Raw genomic sequence first — 26555 nt, forward strand, 5'->3', positions numbered from 1 at the left:
TCCCTCAATAGCCTGTCCAAACCTCTGTTCTGCCTACAACAAACAGGGATATCTCTAACGAGGTCAGGTTGCTCAGAGCCCCATCAGGCCTGACCTTGAATGGCTCCAGGGATGGGGCTTCCAGTACCTCTCTGGCAACCTCTTCCAGTGACCCAGCACCCTCATATTAAAGAACTTTTTCCTAATGTCCAACCGAAATCTACACTTTTCTAGCTCAAAACCACTACCTCTCGTCCTATTGCTACAAACCCTTGCGAATTGTTCTTCCCTGCCTTCTTAGAGGCCCCCTTCAGGTATTGCAAGGTTGCTACCAGGTCCTCCTGGAGCCTTCTCTTCTCCAGGCTGAACAACCCCAACTCTCTCAGCCTGTCTTCATAGGGGTGTCAGACCTTGGTGGCACCAAACTGATCTCAAACAAAGACAACAGGAGTTTGAAGATAAGAGAACGGTAAATGTCTGATTTCCTAGGTCAAGTTAGGAGGGACATCATTTACTTCACTGCAGTTCCTTTGTTGTTGTTTTGTGTCTTAAGACCCAGCTTCTTTCCCCAAAGGGGTGCTAGCTTTGTGGAGGTACCACCTAGCACACTTTTCTGTGCAGGACTGGAATTAAACAAATATCCTGACTGTGTTTTTCAGCTCTTTGCAGACTGAGTAAAAGAACCCTGATTTGGGGGACAACAGGACTTACAGTGCTAATACACCCCCCCGCTTTTTGGAAAGCACATAGAAGAAAGTGTGACAAAGGAGCTCATAGAGAGGAGGGGGGAAGAAAACCCACCAGATGACTAAGAGCTATGTCTGTAGTTGGATAAAGCTGCTCCGAGAGAGAGAGACATCCATCTTCCCTGCATGGGAGAGTCAGGGCAACGACTAGAAATGAGGAGCTGTAATCAGGTGTCCTTTTTCAACCCCAGTGTCGAAGCTGTCCTTTGAGCATTTCCTAATCCCACTGCAGCTGAAGTGGGTCAGGTACCTCAAAAGCATCTCTTGACTGACCCAGCTGATCTCTGCACTTGTCCACATGTGAAGGCGGAAAATACCCGCTTTGAGTAATGGCCTCATTAATGCCTTTAGCCTTAGGGTCTGGGTATGGACTCTGACAAGCAGGAGGAGTTGAATAGACCTTCTGATGGGTCTCCCCCTGTTGCTGCTAGTGTTTCTGTAGGGATCCTTCATCTGTTAAGTACAGTTCTTGCCTCCTGTCCCACTCCTCCCTCTCTGCTGGTTTCAGCTGGTAGTGAAAAGTCGGGGGTTTTCTCCATTTTTTCACTTTGTAAAGCAAGGGGTTTATGGTGTAAAAAAAAAAGCTAATGCTGCCTTTAATTGAATAGTCACCTCCCCTGTTGGTCTGTTGTGCTTCTGACTGCAAATGAGCCTCAACACGCAGGACAAGTGGAGGGTGGGAGGTGAAAATGATGCCTTGCTGTAGCTGGAGTTCCAGGGCAGTAACCTGGGCGGCCTCCAAACCAGGTGCCTGGTGTCATGCTCTGCCTAACGGGGCAGTGAGCTGGCTGAGCCAGATCTGAACACCCTCTACAACCAGAGCTTGGCTTGGGCTGCTTTGTATGCTGACTGCTTTAGATAAAACAGCCGTGTGTACAGCTGAGCCTCTGGACTATAAAAACTGAACACCGTGTTAAGAGCAGGAGGCTCTCCTGGCAGCATTCTCTGCAGATTGGTTCATGTTCTCACACTCTTCCATAAACAAACCCAAGGTAATACTGAATTTACTGCATGAGCTGTGTTTAACAGACTGCTTTGTTATTTCTCCTTCCACTAGAAGGCCCTTCCAGAATCAGCAACAGCACAGCAAATACATTGAACGAAAAGAAGCCGGTGTTAAACTGTCTTGTTTAGTGTCATCAGGAAGCTGATGGGAATATCCTTAAGTCAAAACTGGTATGGAACTGGAAATGGGTCCAAAACCTCTGCTGTGTGGCCCTTAGTAGGGTTGAAACCTTTTCCTTTCCTGGTGATTAGTTCTAGCTGTCCAGAGCAATGCAAATCAGTTGTGTTAAGTTGGTAGCAACTTGGATCTTTTCTTCTATCCCCAAATGTTTTTCAAAAGAGGTAGTTGTGGCTTCTAAATTGGGTCAAGTTATCTAAAAATCATCAGCAGGATTTTTTTTCTCATTTCTGTTAGTGCTGGGTAAAAGAGTAGAAGTTGATTTGGAAACCTGTAAGCTGAAGGGTGTTTCCCAATAAGTTTCTTTTTTTGCTTTTGTGGAGTCTTCAGCATTTTATTTTCTGCCACAGTACTTGTAGGCTGCAGAAGCAGCCCCAGAGGCACTATGAATTACTTGTGCAATTAGCTTGGCTCCTGCTAAGGATATAGATTGCCGTCATACTCAGAAGCTGGTTGAAGCGATGAAGCCATGTGGGCTATTTGAAGACGAGGAAGAACTGAATCGCAGGTCTAACAAGGCTGTAAAACTTGTTCACCTCTTCATTTTTTTAGGACAAACGGATGAGTTTTCTTTACAGGCTGGTTGTTCCTGGAAAACTGAGTAACTTGATCAAAGAATGGATGTCAGACCTTGGTGAGAGCAAGGGAAGGATTTTTTATACGTTCTTCTCAAAACAGCTGAAGCCTTTTGATTTCTTTTCAAGGCCGTACCTACTGGGCTTTATGCTAAAGCTCAACTTTTGACTTTCTTCTCAAGTATTGAGTGGAGCCGCTGTAACTGTCATTGAAATAAGGTCTAAAAGATACCTCAGATGAAGATCTTGAAGTCTTTGGGGCCCCGAATCAGTCTGTGAAGTGGCTCCATCAGTTGACTTGTAGCAGTTCACAAAGCTGGAACAAGGTGTTGTGGGGGAGGTAGATGGTAAATGGGCACTGATTTGCCCCAAACAGCCTGCAGCACCCAGTCTGCTTCGACATTGTGACAGGAGATTTGCCTTTTGTATAGCTGCTTCATGTGTGCCTGCTGCAGGGAAGACCAACCATAGGTCTTATTTTGGGTAAAGTAATGAAAGGAATGCTACATTGGGGTGGGGGTGGGGGTTGGGGGGGTGTGCTTTTGGGTTTTTTGAGTTGCAAGCACTCACTGCAGAAAACCAGCATCAGTCTGTTAGACTAACCACTGGGTACGGGCCTGAGAAGACACTTTATGGAGGCTGTTCTGGTAATGGTGGTGACGGGAGCCTCGGTGGAGTTGACAGCATTTGTGTTTCCTTTCAGCAGAGTGCTTTACCTGAGGAGAGTTGAGAGCAGAAGGAAAAGACTTGTGTTCTTCTGGTTGTTTGATCCAGCCTTGTTCTTCCTTCATTAAACCGCCTGTAATTGCCGTGCTATGGAATCAATTAGTGCTGTGTGTGAGCTGGTGGCTCCGTGAAGGCGCTGTAGAGCATTCAGCCTAAAGCAATGCAGGGGCAGCAGGCCCACCCCAGCTCAGATGCCCCTTTCCGCTGAGGAGGTACATCCATGTGACGATTACTGGGTGAACACTCTCAGTTCCGTTGAAGCTGCTCTAGACTGAGCTGCGGATGGGAGCAGTCTGACCTTCAGTCATCCGGTTGCCCAGCAGGGTTGAGATTAATGGAGGAGAAAGAAAAGGACAAGGCTGCTGGGGAAGGACAGGAGGAGCAGAGCAGGAAGGAGGATGGGAGGACAGCGTGAGTAACAGTGGCAGGGAGAGGGGATGGAGGAAAGAAGAGACTGAGATGAAGAGGAGGCAAGCAAACAGGAGGGCGCAAGCGTGGGGTCAAACCCTTTCTCTCTCTCTGGAGAAAAGCTGCTACTTAGCTGAGTCATGTTTTTCTGCCAAACAACTGCTCTTTTAACGTAATAATGATGGTGATGCTGCAGACCGTGGAAGACAGAAAACTCTTTCCTTGTTCTCTTTGGTCTATAAGAGTTGCTGAGGTAGTGTGGGTGGCCCTTGTGGCTAACTGCTGTGCGGCAGGAGTGTATTGTGAGGGGTGTTTGTGAGAAGATCCAACAGGAATGCCCAGTATAAACCCCTTGAATCCACTCAGTCATTGCTTCAAGGGAGTCATGCCTTTTCGTCTCCTTTTGCCAGCTTACATAACCCAGAAGTGATGTGAGTTGCAGGGCACAGAGAGAAGTGTCCGAGTTTTTAGACTGGGGAGGGGTGAGGGTGTTGCAAGGAGATGTTGAGTTCTGTATTTAATTTATGGTTTATCAGCATTTGGATGACGGATGTTCTATCCCCAGTCTGGTAGGCAGAGGTCTGTGAAGCAGATGAGGCAAATCTTAGGGAATGAGCTGGTGGAAGACTTGCCCGCTGGCAGGAGAGGCCTAGAATGGACAAGTGCTGCTTTTGATGGAACGTTTCCTGTAATGCCTTATTTCGCTTCTAGATTTGGCTGTTGCTTTGAACTGAATTTGATGATCCTTTAAATCTAACTTTCACTGCATTTGCTTGGAAATGCTGAGGTAGGAGAAGCCAGTTTTGTTATCTCCAGTCAAAAGTTATATGTGCTGAATGGAGATGATGTCTTGTAACTGGCAACATCTATCCTGAAAATTAAACAACATCGTTGTAGAGATAAAAGAAGGAGAAAAGCCTTTGCCTTTGTATTTGATCTATTGCTGCCATCTTTCCTGCATGCTGACTGAAAATAATTCATCTCTTCACATTGTGTAGGGGTGTGCAGTACAGACCAAAGGTGACAGTTAATTATTTAATGAGGGTAAATGCAACAATGCAGAGAAAGGATTAGAAACATCCAAAGTACTCTAGACTGTAATTCTGAAGAGAAGAGCAGAGCATCTTCCAACTGAAGGAGGCTGTAAGGCAGGAGAAGAAAGGCACAGCAAGAGAGGCCTTGTGGAGCTAGTGTCTGTGAGCAAAGACAGACCCAGGCTGGGAGGGTGCCGGTCCATAGCGAGTTCAGGCTTTGGATGAGACCCCTAGGTAAACTTGGGCAGCTGGCAGACATAATACTAAAACATCAGAGAAAACTGTTAATTAAAAGTCCATGAGCGTAGTAGTGCTTTATGTTAGAAGACTGATGTGCCAGGAAATAGATTTCGCAAAGCTCCATCCTGGTTGATAAGGGTGGACGGGGACACGTGCTTTTGAAGTCAGACACACGCAAAGTTGTCTTCATCCAGCTCTTTTTGCTGTGCATAGCGTGGCTGTCCCTGGCGCTGCACGGAGGGAATACGGAAGGCAAAGACAGGACCTGAACAACTGCTCCTTCCTCTCCTGCTGATGTGTTACTATGGCACGTGTATTCGTTTTCGTGTTGTCATCGATAGACGGTGATACACGGGCCTTTGGAGATCCCGATAGAGAGTCCCACTGTGAGAGGCACAGTATAAACCTCTTGCCTATCTCTGGGTTTCTCACAACTTTTAGCGTGAAGTCACGTCACATCAGATCTATAGAGAAGCCTGCTCAGCACTACGGTGAGGATATGTCGACCAGACACACCTTAAACTGGTAAGGAGGGCAGCCGAGGAGAGGGGGGATCCTGGGGGGCCGAGTACTTGCTTGAAAGATGTGAGAGGATGTGACTGTTTTGTGTTCTACATGAGCGCTTTAAGCGTGACTGAGTTCCTGAGTTTGTGTTAATAGCTCTCGCATACTGCAAGTGAGCGCTGTAAGACAGGAATTTGCTCTCAACAGCTCCCTCCAAGGAAGTTGTAGTGAGGCTGGTGTTGGTCTCTTCTCCCAAGTAACTAATGACAGGACAAGAGGTAATGGCCAGGGCAGACTGGCTATTAGGAAAAATTTCTTCACTGAAAGTGTGGTCAGACATTGGCCCAGGCTGCCCCGGGAGGTGTTGGAGTCACCATCCCTGGAGGTGTTCAAAAGACGTATAGATGTGGTGCTTAGGGACCTGGTTTAGGGGTGGGCTTGGTCATGTTAGGTTAATGGTTGGACCTGATGATCTTAAAGGTCTTTTCCGACCAAAACGCTTCTCTGATTCTATAACATTTTTTCGGTCATTTTTCGAGTGAAAAGACAAATGCATTTGGTAGAATGGCAGTTCCCCTCTCGGCTGTTACAGAGGTACCACTGGCACTAGAGAAGATCCTACAGACAGCTCTGTGCTGTATTATCCAGCCACGTGGTAGTTAGTCTTGGAGAATGCTGGTTCTCCAGGGAAGCCCAATATGTGAGGTACCCACCAGCAGGATAGATGTTTGCATGTGGGTTTATGCTGTGTTTATCTGGGTGTTTGGGAGTTGTCCAGAACTGGCATTATTGTGACCATTTCTCAGAGAAATAAATCTCTGTTGAACATGGGTTCTTGATGCATCAGAGGGAAGGCAGCTTCTCTCAGCCTTTGTTCCACTCACGCTTTATCAGGGTCACTAAAAGTGGGCTGAAGTGAGATTTGTCAATCGTAAAAGGCTCAGGAGATGGATGACCACAAGGGATGTTACTTTTGAAAGTTGTTAAACTAGGAGGGAGATGAGAATCGGACGCAGACGCAGACTGACTGACTTCCAAGCCAGTCAAACCCTAGATTGGGGTGGCACCAAGGCTAAGTTTAAATGTTCTTCAGGTGGAGTTTTTCATTCAGTAAGGCCTGCAATTGGCTGGTAGGTGTTGGCTGTGCAGGTATATGGGGAAAATGACAGGCTTTCCAATTCAGGAAATTGCACTGGAGATTTAAAGCAATTGTTCATCCATATAGTTTGAACGCAGAGCTGCGGCTTTCAGCGATTGGATCAATTTTGAAATGCCACCCTCCCTCGTAAGATGTCCGAGACTTCAGCCAAGGCTTTGGCACTTTCTGCCTGTTTTCCCAGTCCCTGGTTTCTGCATCTTTACAGGAGAGAACCTAGAGAGCTACAGGAGCTCGCAAAAGAGGCGTCCTTAGCAGCAGTGGCGGAACTCAGTGTTAGGATTTTGAGAATTTAAATGCAGATTCTTAAGCCCGCAGGGTTCCCTGGTATGCTGCAAATGAATTGTATCAGGATGGGGTTTAGCTTTTAGTCAGACAGCAGTGATCATTTCAGCAAGATGGGTTTGCGTTATTAAGCATTCAAAATCCAGTGTAAAGCTCCTAAAATACACAGTGTTGTCCACAAATATAGAACCGTCTGGTTGTGCCTGCACTGAATCCACAGGAAAACAAGTGAAGCCTTAAATCATTATGCCATGAAGAGCAGAGTTGATTTAAAATGAGTTTCATGCCCTTTTTTTCCTATCACAGTCCTAACTTTCTTTTGATTGTAAAGTTAATCCTGGTTTTAGCTGTGTATTTTGGTAGAGAAGAGAATGATTGCATCTAGTGTAGAAGCTACTAACTTGAATGGTAAGGTGTCAACCAAAATTTGTGAAAGTAATCTTAGAGGTAGCATGGGAGCTTGGTCAAGATGTGTGAGGCTGCGGCTGTTCAGTATTCTAAATGCTCCTTCTTTCCACTTGACATCTACAGGGCACTCCAGAGCAGTGGGCCAGGCTGGTCCAGACCTCCAGCGTAACAAAACTGGAGCAGAAGAAGAACCGACAAGCTGTTCTAGCTGTTCTCAAATTCAGACTGGGTACAGGGTATACTTGTTTTGTGCGTTTTATGAGTTATTGTGGGATCCTTTGAGCAATGTGTTCGTGTTCCAGAGGAAGAGAATTTTTTGGGATGCTTTGTGACACAGCACATTTTTCAGGGCTGCTGTCATGATGTCACGGGAACGTTGGCCCAGAGGAGAAGGAAAGTGTCAGTGCCCAGAGCAGCCTTTGTAGCACGCTCCTTCCAGGAGGGTGTGACGAGAGTGCCCTTTTGTCCCCTTGGTTGGGCCCCGTCTGCAGACTTGTAGTGTAGCACTGCAAAGATGAAGGAGCAAGTCTGTGGTGTGTTCTTTTGCCTTTGGCCCATTCCTTCTGGTTTTTGCTAGACAAAGTGTGGCTGATGACGGATCTAGCAGGTAAGCAGAGGGGTTTACTAGGTGCAGGATATCTGGCTTCTGTATCGATGTGTCCTTTTGCTGTTCCTTAATAACCTTAATAAAATACCATTAAGGTACCGATAGTGCAGAGGAGCCCACAAAGGTGGTGAGGGGGCTGGAGCACCTGCCCTGTGAGGACAGTCTGAGAGAGTTGGTGTTGTTCAGCCTGGAGAAGAGAAGGCTCCGGGGAGACCTTCTCGCGCCCTTCCAGTGCTTAAAGGGGGGCTACAGGCAAGGTGGGGAGGGACTCTTTGTCAGGGAGTGCCGTGATAGGACGAAGGGTAACGGTTTGAAACTGAACGAGGGGAGATTTCAATGCGATCTTGGGAAGAAATTCTTTCCTGGGAGGGTGGTGAGACACTGGAAGAGGTTGCCCAGAGAAGCTGTGGCTGCCCCCTCCCTGGCAGGGTTCAAGGCCAGGCTGGATGGGGCTGGGAGCAACCTGGTCTGGGGGAAGGTGTCCCTGCCCACAGCAGGGGGTTGGAACGAGATGGTCTTTAAGGTCCCTTCCAGCCCAAACCATTCTACGAAAAGAAGCTGCTTTACCTCTTGGGCAGAGCAGAAGCATTGACTGTTAAAGAGCAATTTGCATTTTCTTCATCAAGTTTCTGTTTATTTTATTGGCTGGCAAAACCGGGCAAAACATAGACACCAGAAACTCTAGAAAAAGAGTAGCCTAGTATATTGTCCTGCTGTCTTGCTTGCTATGTAAAATAGCTGTGGCTGCTGGAGGGCTGTTGTGAAAGAGAAATGCTATCTGTTTGGATTTACTTGTTTTGTGGGGTTCCCCCCATCAGGCAGTTTTATAACGGCATCTGGTTAATTCTCCCTTGCACGTTGCAGGTGAAAGCGCCCATGGATACCCAGAAGCCCGTCCTTCGGTGAGTGTGAAAGGAACCTCTTCCTTCCATGGCGTTTCAGAACTGTGGAACAGGCTCTGAGCTTTGCCTTTGGTGACAGAGTGCCAGCCTCGTAGGCTGAACGAAAATACCTTTTGGTGTCTATGCAGCGGCAGTAAAGGGGTCACTGGCTGTTCTCTAATTTTCTGTTCAAGAACTTTTAGACAGATGAAAGTCTGGTTCTGCAGACAGAAGATCGCTTGCTGTTCTTGGGCATGGTGGAATATATCATTCACAACAGTATTCAGTACTGTCTAATTAATCCATTTTAATTTTTAACAACTTAGTGTCGATTTCTGTTACTTGTTATGATTTATCCTTAGTGCAGCTGGATGTGGAGCTGAATATAGATAAGGTTAGAATTGATACGTAAGTGACTGGAACCATTGCAAGAAAGTTTGAAATAATCCTCCACTCTAATGAATACTGGATTGCATAGCAATCCCAGAGATGTAGTCATGCCCTCCCCGTGAATATTGACCAGCTTTAGTAGTGTTGATGTGAGTGGACTGAATAGCAAATGACTGAACGGGGATTTGGCCTTTATTTTCGAGTATCAAGCACCTTAATTTGAGGTTTGGGATTACACAGCAGAGAGCGTGTCTAACAAAATGAAAGTCATCTTTGAATAGTCACACTTCAGATTTTCAGTTGATGCCACTTTCATCATCTTGCTAAAACACACCTTTAAAAGGAAGTTTGGGGTTCAGCAGAGCACCGTAAGCCTTCCCCATGGCTTTTCCCGTGGGTACGGGCCCATTGGCGGATGCTGTGGCAGTTTGCTCTAGCAGACGTAGGCAGTGGTGAGACAGTCCAGACGGGAGCTTTCAAAAGTTACTGACTCAGAGAATGCTGGTTGGATGTCACAGTGCAGGGAAAAGCAGACTCAAGTGTGGTGTGATTATCAAACCTCCCAAGTGCCAGAATGGGGACTGTCACTCACGCTGCTGTCTGTCTGTCCACAGAGCACAAAACCAGCCTCACAACCCCCACCAGCTCCCTCTGTTTCTGAAGGAGAGGATGAAGGTGATGAAGAAGAGGAAGAGGACAACAAACCTCCCCCTGTTATCGCCCCGTGGCCTGAACATACAAAACCAGGAAGTCCCAGCTTTGGTCAGCACTGCAGCGGGTGTCATTCAGAGCTACATGTTTCGGATCAGACAGCATTTGCTGTCCACGGATGAACGGGCTGGAGTCCTACCGTGACCCAGTGCTTCACCCACGTCACCGACACCAGGAAAGTGTGCCTTGAACTTTCCCATGTAGTCATGAGTTTCCTGTGATTCTGAGAGGGACCGTGTGTTCATCAGTATCAGATAAGAGGCAGCACTGTGTCTGTTAATGCCAGCGGTGTCAACGTGAGCAGCTTTGTCCAAAGTGCCTGTATGGGCTCTCTGGCATCAGCGGAGAGAGCGGTCATCAGACACAGTCCACCCCCTTGCGGGATCCTTAGGAGAAAGTGTCCCCTGGAGGTAGCCGTCGCTCTCCGCAGGCTGTACAAGTAGGTAAATGAAGAGCTTAGGCTGCCCCCTTAGCTTTTCCATGGCTGCAGTTTGGTGAGGAGAATCCTGCACAGCTCTGCCTTGTGAAGAGAAGGGAGGTCTCTGAAGGACTGGAACGCAGTTCCTCGTGGCCACTCCCTACGGCTTGAAATCCTGATGAGAAGTCAGTTCCACCGTTGTGATCAGAAAAGGGAGATGCTTCCTGCTTCTGTTCAGACACTTGCGTAGCAGCTAAAGAGTCGTGTCGTTACCCGAGAAAACACACGAGCATCAAGGCACAAGGCTCTGGGGCCCTGGACAGACCTATTTCTGTATCCTTGCACCACAGTAAATTCATTGTTTGAGGCATCTTTTCAGAAAATCAATGAAAATTGAAAATGAAACTGACCGTGAACTTGTGTAAAGCCAGCCTTTCACTTTTGTCTGTTGAGGTTGAGAAGGGGAGAGCAAACCCAAACATTTTAAGAGCCCTGGATGGGGCAGACAGCATCTTCCTAAGGGTTTGCATTTGAAACACGATCTCAGGGGCATCTCTGCAAGCTGCTTTTCTGACGCAAAATACTTTCTCGTCACAGACCTACACCCGCTCTGTAATTGAACCTGCGGCTGCACCAGCACCAGCTGAAGGAGCCACCACTCGCCAGCCTGAAAACTCAAATGCTTTGTACAGAGACACGGACCGGTGGCGAAAGAAACCCGAAATGAGCGATGAGGAGATCCTAGAGAAACTGAGTATGTGTTCTGTATTTCTTGTCTGATAAAGCAGCGTGTGCTCTACGCGTGTCTCGGGGTTACAGGTGCTCAGTGTTCATCCTCAGTTCAGTGTCGCAGCGTCCCGACTCCCTACACGAACTGTGACTGTGCTGAAGAGGAAGCGAGAGAGCGCTCTGGGTGTTCCTTGTGCCGCCGAGGGCAGCTGTGACGCGGTTGGATTTGCCTGAGCTGCCTTCTCCGCTGAAGGCAGAAGCAGAGATTGTTTCTGGTTGAGCAGAAGGCTGTGACCTCTTGACTGGCCTAGCGAACGCCTGTGTGCTAATGGCCAAATGGACCAGAAGATTTGGGTTCCTGAGTGATCTTTAGACTCCTGATTCTCGGCAGTCATTGGAGCCAAATATACTTTGCAGAAATCTGTTGGGCTGTTGGTTTGGGATTGTTTTGGTTTGTGGTTTTGTTGGGTTTGGTTTCTTTTTTAACCCATAGACAACCACAGCACTAAGCTGATTCTTTCAGCCTCAAGGAGCTCTCCTGCCCCAGATACTCCATTGGTGACATTTTTATGCCTGCTGTTACTACTACTGCTTCTACTAATAGATGGGAGTTCATTTTCATAAGAATTCTCTGTTTTTGTCAGAGAGAACTCCTTTGAAAGAACATCAGTTGACACTGTGGATAGAGAGGAGGAGGTGTTTTCAATGTGCCCCAACAGAAAAAAGAAAAAACTTTTATAACAATCCTTGTTTTATTTCTTAGCTTTATGCTTCTAAAGATGTACCCGAGACACATCTGCGTGGCACGATCAGGTAAAACTGCACTGCAGGCGTGTCTCAGGAGGCAGCCTGCAGCACATCCACCGTATATCCTTCCGATACGGGGCACTTTGTCATAGCTCATTCCCAGCCAGTTCATACCATTAGAATCCTGACCGTTGGCCCCAACCCCTGGCTAGGCCCTACTCTAGGAAAAGACACCAAGCCCTTTGTGATTCTGCAGTACAAGAGCTTAATCTGCTTCTTGCACTTCATAACGGCCAGTGCTGTGTTCTCAGATGGAAACTTGTTGGGTCCATAGCACAGCCCAGTTTACTCTGTGTCTGCTGTTGACTGTTAGGACAGCAAGCGGATGGAGCTACACCTCCTCGTGTGTGATCTCAAAGCCAACACCATTCTGTCTGTAACAGGGACAACAGCTTGTAAAGGGGTGCAGTCTGGCTGTGGCTTCTTCACAGCGGCTGTCAGTGCTCGTCCTTGTGCTGTACCACCCTTTCTGTCGCACCTGCCCTGCCACTGATGGCTGGTGTGACTGCAGAGGCTGAAGCCTTCCTCAGCTGGGAGATTTCAGCTGCTCCTGTAGAGTTCTTTGCACCCTTAGCAGGTTGACAGGACTCTCAAGAACTGAATCTCAGTGCCATGAGGGAGTATCCAAGGTCTCAGTTCAATAGCTTTAGCTGAGGGCACAATGAAGTAAATTCCAGGGCAGAGGGTTCCTTGCAGGTATGCCAGCTTATAAAGGGAGGAATTAGAGCGTCTTCAACAGAGGCTAAATGTTTGAGGCAGGCTTTGCAAAACAGTGTTAGCAGGGGGTGTAGCCGGTGGTGGGGTTGCCCCGTCGTCTTGCCGTGCTGGCAGGCAGGATTCCTGGCTAGGCATCCAGTCAGATGCCCATGTGGATGCTGAAGCCCTCTTCTCCAGAGAAAATGCCTGGACAGGGGAGGGAGGTATTTGTTCCTACTTACAGTGAATGGTGCGTCACCCGGTTTTGCTTTGGATGCACAGGTGAACAAAGAAGCCTGTGTTTGTGTTGGTGATACAGGAATATTGCCAGATGGGTCAAACAAAATATGCTGTGAAACACTGGAATTCTTCCTCCTGAACTAAGATTCTTCAAGTATTTCAGTGATGTACGTTGCAAGTGAAACCTTGAGAAGTCATTTGCATTGAGCGATCACCTTCGTTGTTTGTGTTTTATCTGGGAAACTACCGGACCAGAGAAAGCAGTATGGTTTTTTTCAGTTATTCCTTCAGATTAGTGTAGCAGATCTTGGCTCTTTCACTCAACACAAACACGGCACCCTAATGACTGCTTGCTCTCCTCGCCGTTCAGACCGCCTGCACCTCCGAGTGGGCCAGAAGCCGTCAGGCAGCGCACGCTTCCCTGTTGGCCTTCAGTGGCAGCTGAGCTGCACGGTGGCTGGTGGAGCCGGCCTGTCCCACGGCCTGTGCCGGCCGGGCTGGCCCTGCCTTCCCCTGCCGCAGCGCAGAGCTGCCGGGAGGCGGCAGCAGCCCACCTGGCCTGCCTGCTGACTCGCCTCCCCTGCACCCCTGAAATGATCAGCATCTCGGTTGTGCAGCTCTGGCTGACACCAGCGCCTGAGGAGTGTTGCTGCTGCTGTTGTCCAGCACGGCTGTGCTTGTTGGGGGAGGTCAGCGTGTGTGCAGTGTCGGGAGTGCGAGTCAAATGCTGGTCACGGATCCGGGTCACGCTGAGGACAAGCAGCGTGGTTCTTCAGATGGCACAAACAAGGTCTGCTGGGGGCCTTAGCCTGGTAATACGGGAGGAGGGTCATAGTTCTCAGAGCCCTGTAGTTCTTGGTTGTAACAGGAGACGCTGTTCTCTAAAAACATAACGGCATTCTTTTGGCAAGCCGCTGAAACGTTGAGAAGATCCCCTCCTGGGAACACTGTGCAATATTCTCCCTGTCTGCAAGTGGCACCTGTTCATCAGAATGGATTCCAGAACCCAAGGGGCAGTTAACCTCCAGAAGTCTTAAACCTTCTGGGGAATCGCACAGACTATTTCTTGCTAAGAAGATGAAGGCTCTGTTGTTGCAGCTGTCCTTAGTGTTTCGAGACAACAAGCACTTGCACTGGTACTTGTTCTTTTCTGATCTGCGGCTCCTGTGAATGTTTCTCCAAGTTCTTGGTTTCCTGTCCGGGTGACTCTCCAGAGGACTGTAAAAATCAGTCTTCGTGGAGACTCTCTGTGCTGCGGAGCTGCCTGTATCGTTGTTGTCACCCAGCTGCCTACAAACGGCTCCCAACCCCAGACAGTGGGGCGGCATTTCTGATCTGCTGGAAGGGGGTGTCTCCATTTTTAATGTTGTTTCTTTCAGGGAGCACTGTGAGCGTGGCAGATCCTAAGCAGAAATACACTCGATTTGAACAAGTCGGGCAAGGGTAAGTCCAGTCACAGTTACTTCTACAAAATCATGGGCCAGGTATTTTGCTGGTGTAATATCAAGCGTGAAGTCGGGCAAGCTCCAAACGTGTTCAGACCCTGGGCTTAGATTCTCCTGTCTCTCAGTACTGATCAGAATTGGTGCCTGTGGTCAGAAGGCGTCGTCAAAGAGCACTTGATGCTGGTAACGTCTTGTCTGCAGCGAGGGGCAGGACCTGGAAGATCTACTGTCCCTCAAGTTTGTAGCACCCGTTTGCTTGTTTTCTTAGGGGAAATCATTTTTGTGTGTCTCAAAATAATACGGCCACGCTAAAGAAAGAAGAAAAATCTTTATTACCTGAAAGAGCAACTTAGAACCTGATAGCTGTCAGATAAATAACACTTCTCAAGAACATTTCTTTCCACTCTTTTGCTTTAAAAAAGTATTTAGTGATCAGGATTATAACGGTATAGTTTAGAAATTGCAACCAGAGATTATATATTCAGCTCTCTTTTCTGGGAGAGGTAGTGAAAACCAACCATTCAGTAATACATGCAGTGTCAATGCACTGTCCTTTCCTCAGATGGCTGGCACGTGTGTTCAGGGCTCTCAGAATGACTGCGTGGTGTTGCCTGAGTTTTGCAGATAGATCCAAAGAAGAGGTCTGAGAAGGCACAGCTAGACTGTGCGTGTGTTACATTCTCTGGAAAAAAATCCACACACACACCCCGCAAGGAAAAAAAAAAAAAAAAAAAAAAGAAAAAGGAAAAAACTAAACCTCAACAGAGCAAAACTGGAGAAAAGGGGAAAAGAATTAAATCTATTATTCTCCAGTCTCTGTAGGCACCTTGCCCTTCAGTTTTGGACTGAAAGAATTTAGTATGAACTCTGGAGATTTGCACCAGCCCTTTTTCTTCCTCTTGGACCTAAGTTTTCACTTGGATAGCCTGCATGGCAGGGGGCTTCTGGGCTGCTGCGCTGTGCACTGCTGGCTGAAGGAGTGGAGGAACCAAGGTGTTTTAGAAACACTACAGGCAGCAGAGAGCTCCTGTCAGGGCTTTCACTTCCAGGGTCTAAACCACTTCTCGTGTCTCTGCTGCTCTTTTGTTTCTAGGGCGTCTGGAACTGTCTATACAGCACTCGACATCACCACAGGACAAGAGGTGGGTGTCAGCAGCCCCAGCAGATTTGGCAGGGGTTCAGCGCTTTCCCCCCTGGTGCGAACAGCGGATGGGCTTTCGGATCGCCAGGAGATCTTTACTGCAAAGACTTCCACATGGCTGGGGGCGTGTGGCTGGGGGTGGGGGCAGTGTCCGAACACTGGGCTCCCCCCTGGGCTGCACATTCACTGACGGACACCCACCCCTCATCCTGCCCAGCCGCACGCCCGACGTGCAGCCCCCCAGCGATGTCTCCCCACCCACGCACCATTCCGTGCCCCCCCAGCCGTATGCCCCCCAAGACCCCAACTACGCACCCCTCCATTTCCATTTACCCCCTCAGCCGTGCCCCCCCCATGCCCCTCACCCACTTTGGGCCGAGCTCTCCTGTGCTCCCCAGCCATGTCCCCCCACCCAGCCATGCCCCCCCCCCATTTTGGGCGATGCCCCCTGAGCCCCTCCAGCCATGCCCCTGCACCCCTGCTGGCCCCTCCCCCCGTGCTTTGCCCGCACCCCCGGGCTGCGCTCCCCTGCCCGCGCGCCCCCGACCCGGCCGTGGCCCCGCCCCCCGCCCCTCCCCATTGGCTCCCGCCGCGCCGCTCCCCTCTTAGTTTTCGAATATAAATAGGGGCGGCCGCGGGCGCGCGCCCCCCCCCCCCCGCGCACCGGACGGCGGAGCATCGGCGCGGCCCCGCTCCGCTCCGCCGGGGCCGGGAACGGTCGCTCCAACGGGTGTCATTAACGCCTCCCTTCCTTTCCTGCACTCGCCATGGCGGCGCAGGGCGGCCCCGGTGGCCGTGGGCTAGCCGGAGTGGCCAGGAGGCGAGCGGGCATGTCGCCGGTCACCCCGCTGACGCTGGATACGGACAAGCTGGTGGGACTGGGAAGGTGAGTGGAGACGGGGGGGCTGCCCCGCACCGCACCCCCCTCCCCCCCACGCGTGAATGCTGCCGGCTCAGGGCAGTGCTGAGCGCGGAGAGGGGGGACACCACCCACCGCCCCACCCGAGGGGGGCACCCCGAGGGGTACCGGTGGGTCCCCACGGGCTGATCGCCGCCCCCGCCCTGCCCGCAGCCACTGGGACACCCCGAAGCGGCGGGTGGCGGGGCTGTCCTTGCAGAGGCGCCGGGCCAGCCCGTGCCGGGGGTCGTCAGCCTTGGGCTCCCCCCGCAGCTCCGTCTCCTCCGAGTCCTCGGACGCGGGTGAGCGATGGGTGCTGTTGCCACACCCGCCCCTGCCCCGACCCCCCTCCTCCCCGGGGCTGGGGGTGTGCAGGGGGAGCTGTGCCGGGGGGGTGGGCGTTGGGCAGGGGGTCACTGCATGCAGGGGGGGGGGGGTGTCTGGGAAGGCAGGGGAGGGGTTTGAGGGTGGGGAAGGGTCTTTCTGGGGGTGCACGTGGGAGCCGGGGCCCCTGCTCTGTCTCAGCTCCTGGCCATGCTCTGAGTCAGACTGGGATTTTAAACTGGGATTTCCTCCCCAGCGCTTCCTTCCCTGTGCTGGATGATGGGTGGGAGCCCCCCCACCCGCCCAGGCCTGCACCCCGGGGGGGGGCTCGGCTGTGGACCACCCCAGTGGGGGTCCCTGGGCAGGGTGATGTGGGACATGTTGGCCAGGATGGGTGGTCCCAGGGTCGTCCCTTTACCATGCTGGAGGACAGGGGGAGCTTTGGGTGAGGGTCCCGCCTGAGCACACAGCAGATCCCACCCTGTGGCCCCCTCCCCAGCGCTAGAAGGGAACATAGCTGGGGTGGGGGGGGCTCCCCTGCACCCTGCCAGCGCCCCACAGGAGCAGGGGGGGGACCTGTGCTGGAGCAGGGTCCCGGGGGCACGGCGTGCCTCCCACCCGCCCCCCCCTGGTGCTACCCCTGCCCCTTGTTCCCGCAGGAGTGGGGCTGGACTCCCCCACGCAGGAGGACCCCGCGGCACTGGAGGAAGTGTGAGTGTCCCTCGCCCCACATCCCCCCACTCCGGGAGGTCTCCACCCTTGCCCACTGTGTCCCCCCTGCTCACCCTCCCCAGGCTGCCTGCAGTGCCCACGCTCAGCCTGTCCCAGCCTTGCTGGGGGGCTGTGCTTCCAGCTGTGCCCTCCACCCCAAAATTGATTTTTGGTGGGGGGTGGTGTGAGAAACCACCTCTAGTGGGGGTGTCAGTGCTGGTGCTCGGCCCAGCCCTGCTGCAGGCAGGGGTCTGGCAGCGGGTGCAGGCAGGAAGCCTCTGCGGTGCTGCCGTGCCAAGTCCTCCTCTGGCAGGGACGGCTGGCAGACGGCTCGCTGCCTCACCACGCAGCGGGGTGAGGGTGCTGAGCACCTCCCTGGGCTCCCAGCACCCCCGCCTCAGCCTCCTTGGGGTGCTGCTGCCCAGGCCTGGCAGATTTGGGGTGTAGGGATCAGCTGAGAGCCGAGCTCTGCAGGGCTGAGGGGCTCTGGGTGCCACGCCGGTGGCTTCGCCCACTCCCGGGGCCGTTGGCAGAGCCCCTCTCTGGCAGATGTTGGGTGACTGAGTAACTGGGGGCAGATGGTGATGCTGGGGCAGCCTTGGGGCTGGGTGGGCTGGGCTGCAGGGGACACGCCAGTGCCCCCTTCGTCCTGTAGCAGTGTGCAGCTGCATGGCCATATGGCCGACGGCCAGCATCCCCAGCATCTCCGCTGCTGGATTTACATACAGGTGGAGAGCGGGCGCCACTGCCACCAGCTACATCTGGGCCCCGAGCAGGGTCAGCGGGGTGCCCTGAACCACCCCAGGGTGCTGCTTAACCCCCCAGCCCAGATTGGGGTCCCCCCGTCTGAAACCAGTGATTTCCAGATGGGGTTTTAACCCTTTGTGGGGCTGAAAGCCGCTCAGCTGCTCTCCCCTTGGGGGGGCTGATGACCCCTGCGTGGGGTGGGGTCCCTGTAAGGGCTGCGGCTGCCCAACCCCAGGGCTCCTGGGCTGCTCAGGCTGGGGCACGGGATGCCATCCCCCCTAACCCTGGCTCCTCTCTTCCCGCAGCTTTGAGGCAGCAATCCTAGAATCCAGGAGAGCTCTCAAAGAGTAAGTGAAGGGGCTCTGTCCCTGTGCCCAGACCCGAAAGCCAGGCTGTCTGTCTGCCCTTCCCTGGGGTTTGGATCAAGCTGTCGGTGTTGCTCAGTGGCTGGAGGAATTGCTGCCCTGGGGTCCTGTCCGGGGAGGTCTCACCCCACTGTGGGGACCCAGGGGACAAGGGGGTCCATGCCAGCTTCGGGGCGGTGGGGGGGGTGGGATGCTGCTGGTCCAGGGCATCTTCTCTCCTCATTCAATCCTTTTCTTTTTGCAGCAATAAGCTCCTTATCCGGAGGATCCACTCACTGCCGGTAAGTCCCGGGGGCTCTGCAGGGCTGAGCTGAGGGCGGCTGGATCCTGCTGTGCCCCTGGCTGAGCTGGGAGGAGGAGGAGGAGAAGGAGGAGGATGGAGCTGGGGAGCGCAGGGGCTGTGCAGCAGCTCTCACCCCTCCCAACCCACCCTGCAGCCACAGCTCCTGGGGGCCAGCCCGGTCCTGAAGAACATCTCCCACTGCCGGGAGTTCAACAGCCACGGGGCCAGGGAGCAGAGGGGCCCAAGGAAGCCTGAGGACAAGGTGAGGGGGGGCAGCAAGGCTGGGGAGAGGGAGGCAGGACCGGGGAAGGGGCAGGGGGATGCCATGCCCACCCCCCCCTCCCCTACTGCTGCAGGAGGGGTTTGTCTTCAAGAAGCTGCAGAGGCCAAGTCAGCGCAGCCGGCTGCCCGCCAGCGATGGGGCTGCGGGGAGGGACCCCCTCAGCCAGAGACTCGGCTCTGCACCCGGCCTGCTGGTGAGAGGGGCTGGGGGCGCTGAGAGGGGGGCACCGGGGGTGGGTGGTCCTGCTGCAGTGGCTGCTGAGCCGGGACCTGCTGCTCCAGCCTCCCTGTTTGCACTGGAGACCTGTGGGTGTGGGAGCTGGGGGGATTGGGGTCACTGTGTCTGCAAACAGGGCTGGTGTGGGGCTGGCCCCACTCCTGAGCCATGGGCTGTGTCGTGTCCCCTCCCCAGTTCGGCACCCCCGAGAAGGAAAACGCCACCCAGGGCGAGAGCCCCATCATCCTGCGCCGGTGCTCCTTGACCTCCTCCATGTCTGAAGAGGAAGATGATGGCTTCGTGGAGATCCTGGATGAGGAGGAGATGAAGGTAGGGAGGGCTCCTCCATCTGCGCAGCTGGATGGACCCTGGGCAGGGGCTCTGTCCCTGCCCAGGGGGGTGCGAAGCAGCAGTGGGTCTCGTTCCCTTCATGCTCTCCTCTGTCTCTCCCCTGTGGCCCCGCCAGGTGCCCCCCCAGAAGAGCGATACCGACGGGCCACAGGGGATGGAGAACCTACTGACTGCGCCCCTGGTGAGGAAGGAGGAGGCCGAGCCGGTACTTTGGGTGTCTTGGGGGGTGGATGGGGCCCCAGGCTCCCCCTTCCTTGGGTCTCCAAGGTGGGGTCTGAGGGTGAGGGTCACTGGTTGGAGAGCAGCACACACCCCCCAGGGCTTTGGGCTTGTCCTGGGTGATGTGCAGCCACTAGAGAGGGACCCTTTTGCCTTTGTTCTCGTGGTGCTGGGGGGGGGGGGGTATGTGGGGGGAATGCCGGACCCTTGGGCACCAACACGGGCTCTCTCCCCACACAGTGTCCGGTGAAGCGCGGCAAGTGCCAGCAGCTCTTCCGCTCGCCCTCGATGCCCAGCAGCGTCATCAGGCCCATCCAGAAGCGGATAGATCGACCCCAGGACCGGGACACCCCCGTCAAGGCCAAGCGACGGAGGAGCGTGGCCGGTAGCCCTGGCGAGGAGGCGGCAGCGGCGGAGCCGGTGGGTGATGGGGAATCCTCGGGGTGAGGCATCCTTGCCCATCCCGGGTGGGACTGCCCGGTGCCACGGCTCTGCCGGCGCCCTCGCTAACGCCGAGGGGGGTGTCTCTGGTTCATGTCCCCGCAGAAAGCGCGGCTGCTGTGCTCCAGGTCTTTCTGCCACGAGGAGATGGAGAACCTGCTGGCCAACGACCATCAGGAGCTCATCGGGGACTTCTCCAAGGTAGGGCTGCTGGGGGTGCTGCAGGCTTGGGGGTGCCGCCTGCCCCCCTCTCCTGAAACAAAGGGGGACCATCAGTGGAGCCCTGTGCTGGTGCCAGAGCCCCAATACAGCTGGTGGCCCTTGTTTGGGACCAAGGGGACTTGGGGCTGAGACTTTCCAGCCTGAAGAGCCTGACCCGCTGCTCTTCCAGTGCCGCAGCGCCGTCCCTCTTGGGAGGGAGCAAACCTCACAGGTGGGGGTGTCTTCTGGGCTGGGGGGAGCGGGTGGCAGCCAGGACGTCTCCCCAGGGACAGATCCTGACCCAGCACCCGCCTCTCCTCCAGCCTTACCTTCTGCAGACGGTAGAGGGGAAGCACCCAGACCTGAAGTACATTTCCCCCGAAATGGTAAGGGAGCAGTGACCTCTTCCCCAAAAAAACACCCCCACAGGGCTGCCTACCTGCCCCCCCCCCCCCCCCCCCCCCCTCGGTGACGGGCTCCCCCCACAGATGGTGGCAGTGCTGACGGGGCAGTTCAGCAGCCTCATCGAGAGCTGCGTGATCGTGGACTGCAGGTACCCCTACGAGTACGAGGGAGGCCACATCAAGGTCAGAACCGCTGCTGCGCCCCTCGGGGCTGGGGACAGGGTGGTCATGGGTGGGGGAGACACAAACCTGTCAAACCTCAGAGGGGCTGATGCCCCCTCCCAAAGGTGCTGAGCTCCCTGGAGGGGTTGAGAGCCTCCCCAAAGGTTCTGAGCACCCCTGGAGGTGCTGAGCCCCAGCTGGAAGGAGGAGGGGGGTGAAGGCATTCGCAGCAGATGGGGCAGAAGGGGGGCAGGGTATGAAGGCCCCCCCCCCCGCCCCGAGATGAAATGGGAGGAGGGGGGGGCTGAAAGGGGCCCCTCTCCCTCGCCAGGGCGCCGTCAACCTGCCGCTGGAGCGGGACGTGGAGGAGTTCCTGCTGAAGAAGCCCATCGTGCCCTTCGACGCCAGCAAGAGGGTGATCGTCATCTTCCACTGCGAGTTCTCCTCCGAGAGGGGGCCCAGGATGTGAGTTTGGGGGGGTTGGGGGAGGTGGGGTGGACGCTGGGTTCTGCCGGACCCCCTGGACATGGCAGGATCCTATCTGGGTGCCAGTCCTGTCCCCTGTTCCGCAGGTGCCGGTTCATCAGGGAGAAGGACCGAGCCTGTAACGAGTACCCCCACCTCCACTACCCCGAGCTCTATGTCCTGAAGGGGGGGTACCGGGAGTTCTTCCCCCAGTACCAGGTAAGCCCCCCTACCTTTCACCCCCTGTGTGGGAGGGTGGGCGGTCCCTGGCAGGAGGGTGAGAGTGCTGGGTGGGGGGAAATCACCCTCTCCGCTCCCCAAAACCCTGCCCTGTGAGGGGAAAGGGTCTGGCTCTGAGCATCCTCCATGAGGGTGGTACCTCCAGGGGAAGGGGGTTGTGCTGGGGGTCCTGGGGGGTGCTGGGTTTGCCCCAGGGGGTGGGGAGGGGGGTCTGCGGGTGCTGACAGAGCTGTGGGTGCCCAGATGCACTGCGAGCCCCAGGACTACCGGCCGATGGACCACGAGGACTTCAAGGAGGACCTGCGCAAGTTCCGCCAGAAGAGCCGCAGCTGGGCGGGCGAGCGCAGCAAGCGGGAGCTCTACAGCCGCCTCAAGAACTTCTGAGGGACCCCCGCAGCCCCCTGCCCACCCCCTACCCAGGGCTGCCAGTGCTCACGGTTGCCCAGCCCAAAACCTGGTTGCCCCCCTCCCCCCACCCCCCCCAGCCTTCCCAGCTCTGTGCTGGGTGCCCTGCCCAGCATCGCCCCCCTCAGCAGCGTGAGAACCAGGGGGTATGGTTGTGAGTTTTTACCCCTTTTTTAACCTAAGCAGGGTTTAGGTTTTACCCCAAATGGTGGCTGGGGGCTGTAGCATGTGAGTGGGGAATGCCTAGGGGGGCTCAATCCCTGCCAGGTTCAAACTTCCTCTGGGAGTGGGGGTCAGGCTACCTCCCCTCCCCAGCATCAGGGATGGGGCTCGGGGGCTGTGGGGCAGCCCCCCAAGCCAGTGTCCCCCTTCCCCTTGCACCCTGGGCTGGGTGGGGGGTGGCTTTGCCAGCTTTGGGCAAGCCACGGGGCTGCAGCACATCACACCCCCCCCCCCCCCCCCAGGGTGATCCTGTGTCCCCAGGCCCTGTCACACACACCACCACCACCACCCCGTCCCTAAGGGCTGCGACCCCCCGTCAGCCAAGCTTTATTGGCAGAACTCTTATAGAAAAGCACTTAAACCTCCTTTGCAGCCAGGGGGTGCTGCAGGGGGTGGGGCTGGGGGGTGCCCCTTGTACTGGTCACTGACTATTTGGGGAGTTCCTTCTTGTTGTGGTGTTTTGCCACCCCGTTGGTTAACTTTGGGGGGGCGGGAGGGGCTTCACCCCCACCCCAGAGTGGCTGCTGCCAGAGCACCACATGCTGGGGAGGGGGGAATGGCCCCTGTGCCCCCATGTCTTGTTTGTTTTTATTGTTTTTTTTTAACATTTCTGTTTAATAACTTTGTGAGGAGGGAAAGCCTTGGCTCTGGTCTGTGACTGCGCTGCGAATCTGAGGGGGCTCAGGGGTCCCCCCCTGCTTTGAGGGTGGGGTTGGGGCGCTTGAAGGAACGGGAGAGCTTTTTAAAGGGGTGATGGCTGCCCTGTGGGGCTGGGGTCACAGCTAGACCAACCCCCTCAGGGCTGTGTGTGGGGCAGGAGGAGGGGTGGGGATGGTGGGGTGACCATGGGGTCCCACAACTGGGACAGTGGTGTGTGGTGGGGGGGCACCCCCAGCTCCGTTGTTTTGCCCCTCATGCTCGCCCTGCCACCTGCTGCCCCCCCCCCCCCCCCCCGGGTGATCCTGTGTCCCCAGGCCCTGTCACACACACCACCACCACCCCCCCGCCCCCGGGGTGATCCTGTGTCCCCCAGGCCTGTGACACCCTGACGTGCGGAAAAGACTTTACAACCCGAAAGGTTACACAGTAGGTGTGTTTATTGCGCGCAGATGCACGGGGGATCGCTCCACCACAAACGTGCATCCCCACCGTGGCCGCTTCTCCAGTATTTACCCAGTTAAAACATCACCTATTTCGAAACGCCTAGACATATTCATGACCTGTCCCCAAAAAGGCCATTCCTCCCTGTCACTTGTCATTTCCATAATCTCTGCCTCGGGCTCCTCCTCGGGGCGCTTGCGCAGTTCCTCCTGGTGGTCCTGGGCAGGGGTCTTCAGGGATGAAGGCCGTAGATCTTCCTCGCTGTATACTCCTCGCCTCTCCCCTGGAAGCTCTAATTTGGCTGAGCTTGCAGTACCAGACCAGTTTCAGCCTGGTCTGTCCTTGTGTGCACACCTGGCTATCTCCTTTTTGTTCTTGTTTAGAGATGGGTGTTAGCGAGCCCTCCTTAGCCCTTAGCTCCTTCTGCCTTTGACGCTTTTGAACCATGAATTAGGTCCTTGTTTCTGTCTTTTCTGTTTCCCTTATCAGCTTCTTTCTCAAGCAATTTGCAGGGGGTAGTGACTAATTGCCTACTTGCATGCATGTTAGGTCTGGGAAGCAAGTTTTAATAGGTTTAGCTTTGTTTTTCTATGTAGCTCCCTATTAATATTTTCAATATATCTTGGGTTATAAAATATATTTTCTATATGTCCCCCTACCAATTCCCCCCTTTTCTATTGAGTTAAGTGAATTCTTTTACTTGGCTATTCTGGTTGGTATAATGCTTCGTACATTGAAGTTATTCTTCTAACTATACACCAAACCCACATATATAGGGTCCCTACTAGAAATAATAAAATAGCGGTAGCTATCAACAACACTACTATTGGATGCATTAGGACGTTGAAAAATCTGGTGGCTGAAGGTGACCACCCCAAAAGTGTATCCCACCATTTGTGTTCTCCGTCCTTTTTGACCCTTTTCAAGACCCTACTTACCTCATTTGCCTCATGATGAACAGTTATTAGAGTTTCCGGTCTATTATTCTTGGCTTCCTCTAATATCTGCATTAAGTCTGGGTGTTTCAACATTCTTTTTCTCACTGCTAAATCCATCCCTATAGTTGTGGGTTCTAGTTCAGAAATCAGTGTATAGTTTGATCTCAGGATTTGATGAGAAACCACAGGAGCAAAGTAGCTAAAGTCACATCCTGTGATGGTGGTAAAATTACAAATACAGAAATTCGAGTGATTCCTGGTGTCTGTTTCTACTCCTCCTACAGACACAAAGCGACATGTTGTTCTTAAACAAGCACAACCTTTTCCTGCATAGACGACAACCGGTTTTGGACTGGCATTCGGGCGAATTTCAAGGTGACAGACCTTTTGGTCGGTATCCAGCAAATGTCTTGTGCACTCATGGTATTGCTTTCGCAGAGAAATCCCTGTTGCTCTCGTACAACGCAGGATTCTAAGTCAACTGTTTGCCGTTTGTTCTCTCTCTTTCAGGCCCATGTCCTATGTTCAAAAGGATAAAGCAAATTTTGACCGTGATTTATTCCCATGGCTATTATGGGATGTATTACAGTCACTGATGCATTGTGGATAGTTAACACGAGGGCAGTGACTGTGTGTGTGGTGGGGTTATAGGTAAAGTTTACCATTTCCCACCAGGACTGGAGCCCTCTTTCCGTATTGGTGGCACTATCCCAAACTATCTTCCGTATCTCCGTGGGGAAGACCCCTTCCTCTCCTTCCCTTACAATAGGTGCAGTTATTGATTGCATCCACAGCTGGGCCTGGATACAGCTCAGGGCCAATGAGATATTCCTTTGGAGCACTCCAATTGCAGCTATAATGATATTATGATCCCTTATGTTTGTCCGTTCCCAGCCGGGCAGAACTTCCGACACCAACCATTGGTGAGCTCCTGGAGCTAATAGGGAGGATTGTGATGGCTGTTGTAATTTGGACAGATCAGCAGTAGAGGCAGCTAATTTGTTCATTATCACTTCTGAATCTGTGGTATTTAGAACCCCAAGTCCTGTCCCTAACACCCCAGCTACATCCCTCGGTATTCGCCTTTGAAAAATACCCGTTCTCCTGCGTAGCCAAGTGGTCCACCCTTCATAGGAAGTCCGTAAGAAAGGGGAACACAATGGTTGTATTTCTGAAACCTTAATTTGCATCATCAGTTCCACCCTTTTTAGAGACCACTCTGGGTTAAATAATACTTGTTGCTGACCTGTATCTCTGATGACATACGGACCAATCTCATAAATCTTAGATTCAAGTTTAGTTTGGGTTCGGACTGTTTGAGTGCTGGTATCATCTGTATAGGTTGTGCAGGGCCCTGCTGTCGTAGACGGTACAGCATCTATCTTCAATTTCAATGGTAACCGTATTTCACCACGTGCCCAGACCCAGGTTACAAAGACAGGTTGTGTTAGAGTAAAATTATGCCAACAATCCAAGATACTGCAAGGCTTTCTATTTGTTGTGTTTGTTATTATATTGGATACAGCTATCTGGTTTGCCCTTTTGTAGGAAGTTCCATTAATTCCTCGGCATCCTACGCTTATGTTTTGACCCCGCATTCCCTGCAGTTGAGGCATCATTCTCTGAAGGTCTGTGCTCCAATAATTTTTGGGCTACACTTCATTTTTATGTATAACCACGGTGGCAAGGCTTAAGCTTTTTCTATCAGAGAGCGATCCCATATCCCCAGTATATTCAATATGAGCTTGGGTCCATGGCCATTCTGGGGTGTTACTGTTCGACCCTTGGGTTACGATAACTACAAATACAACAATTTTCCTGACTAAATCTTGGCAGGCCGAGTTACTAAACACTTCTGGGTGCAATATACTCATTTTGCTCAGCGGAGCTTTAGTTTCAGTTCATCCTCACCCTGTGTTACTTTCCAAGGAGTTTTAGGAGCTTTCTTCACTCAGGAGTGGTCAATCCAGGCGCTTTGTTCCCTGATCTTGATTGCCGTGAAAGAGGTAAGAAGCACTTGGTATGGTCCTTCCCACTGTGGCTCCACAGTTTTCTCTGTAAGAGACTTAACATACACCTAGTCTCCAGGTTGTATGTTATGCACTGGCCCATCCAAACCCCTGCATCGGGTTCCAAACACCTGTTTTTCAATTTTACGAAGCTGTTTCCCTAATGCCACCATATAGGAAGTCATCAATTCTTCACCAATTTGTGAAGAGGTTCCCTTTTGTACCCCATAGGGTCGCCCATATAGGATTTCGAATGGGCTT

General features: G+C 53.1%; 1 protein-coding gene across 1 annotated transcript; it reads left to right on the top strand.

Moving 5' to 3' along the window:
* The first annotated feature begins 5195 nt into the window (after positions 1 to 5195).
* LOC147413165 (M-phase inducer phosphatase 2-like) lies at positions 5196 to 22003 on the top strand. Its single transcript, XM_086480584.1, has 15 exons — positions 5196 to 5416; positions 6760 to 6826; positions 7368 to 7473; positions 7822 to 7851; positions 8716 to 8753; positions 18994 to 19113; positions 19332 to 19466; positions 19618 to 19701; positions 19959 to 20126; positions 20253 to 20348; positions 20672 to 20734; positions 20837 to 20935; positions 21246 to 21379; positions 21487 to 21598; positions 21863 to 22003. The coding sequence occupies exons 1-15, from the start codon at positions 5196 to 5198 to the stop codon at positions 22001 to 22003; spliced, it is 1614 nt and encodes a 537-aa protein (XP_086336710.1).
* The last annotated feature ends 4552 nt before the right edge of the window (positions 22004 to 26555 follow it).

The sequence above is a fragment of the Leptosomus discolor genome, unplaced genomic scaffold, assembly GCF_034619465.1.
Source record: "Leptosomus discolor isolate bLepDis1 unplaced genomic scaffold, bLepDis1.hap2 HAP2_SCAFFOLD_53, whole genome shotgun sequence".
Classification (NCBI taxonomy): Eukaryota; Metazoa; Chordata; class Aves; order Leptosomiformes; family Leptosomidae; genus Leptosomus; species Leptosomus discolor.

Excerpts from the sequence above, each read along its gene's own strand:
- LOC147413165 (XM_086480584.1), top strand. The coding sequence starts at position 5,196 with ATGGCACGTGTATTCGTTTTCGTGTTGTCATCGATAGACGGTGATACA. Across the intron at positions 19,114-19,331 it reads GCTCTGCACCCGGCCTGCTG|TTCGGCACCCCCGAGAAGGA; the intron begins GTGAGAGGGGCT and ends TCCCCTCCCCAG. Across the intron at positions 20,936-21,245 it reads ACGAGGGAGGCCACATCAAG|GGCGCCGTCAACCTGCCGCT; the intron begins GTCAGAACCGCT and ends CTCCCTCGCCAG.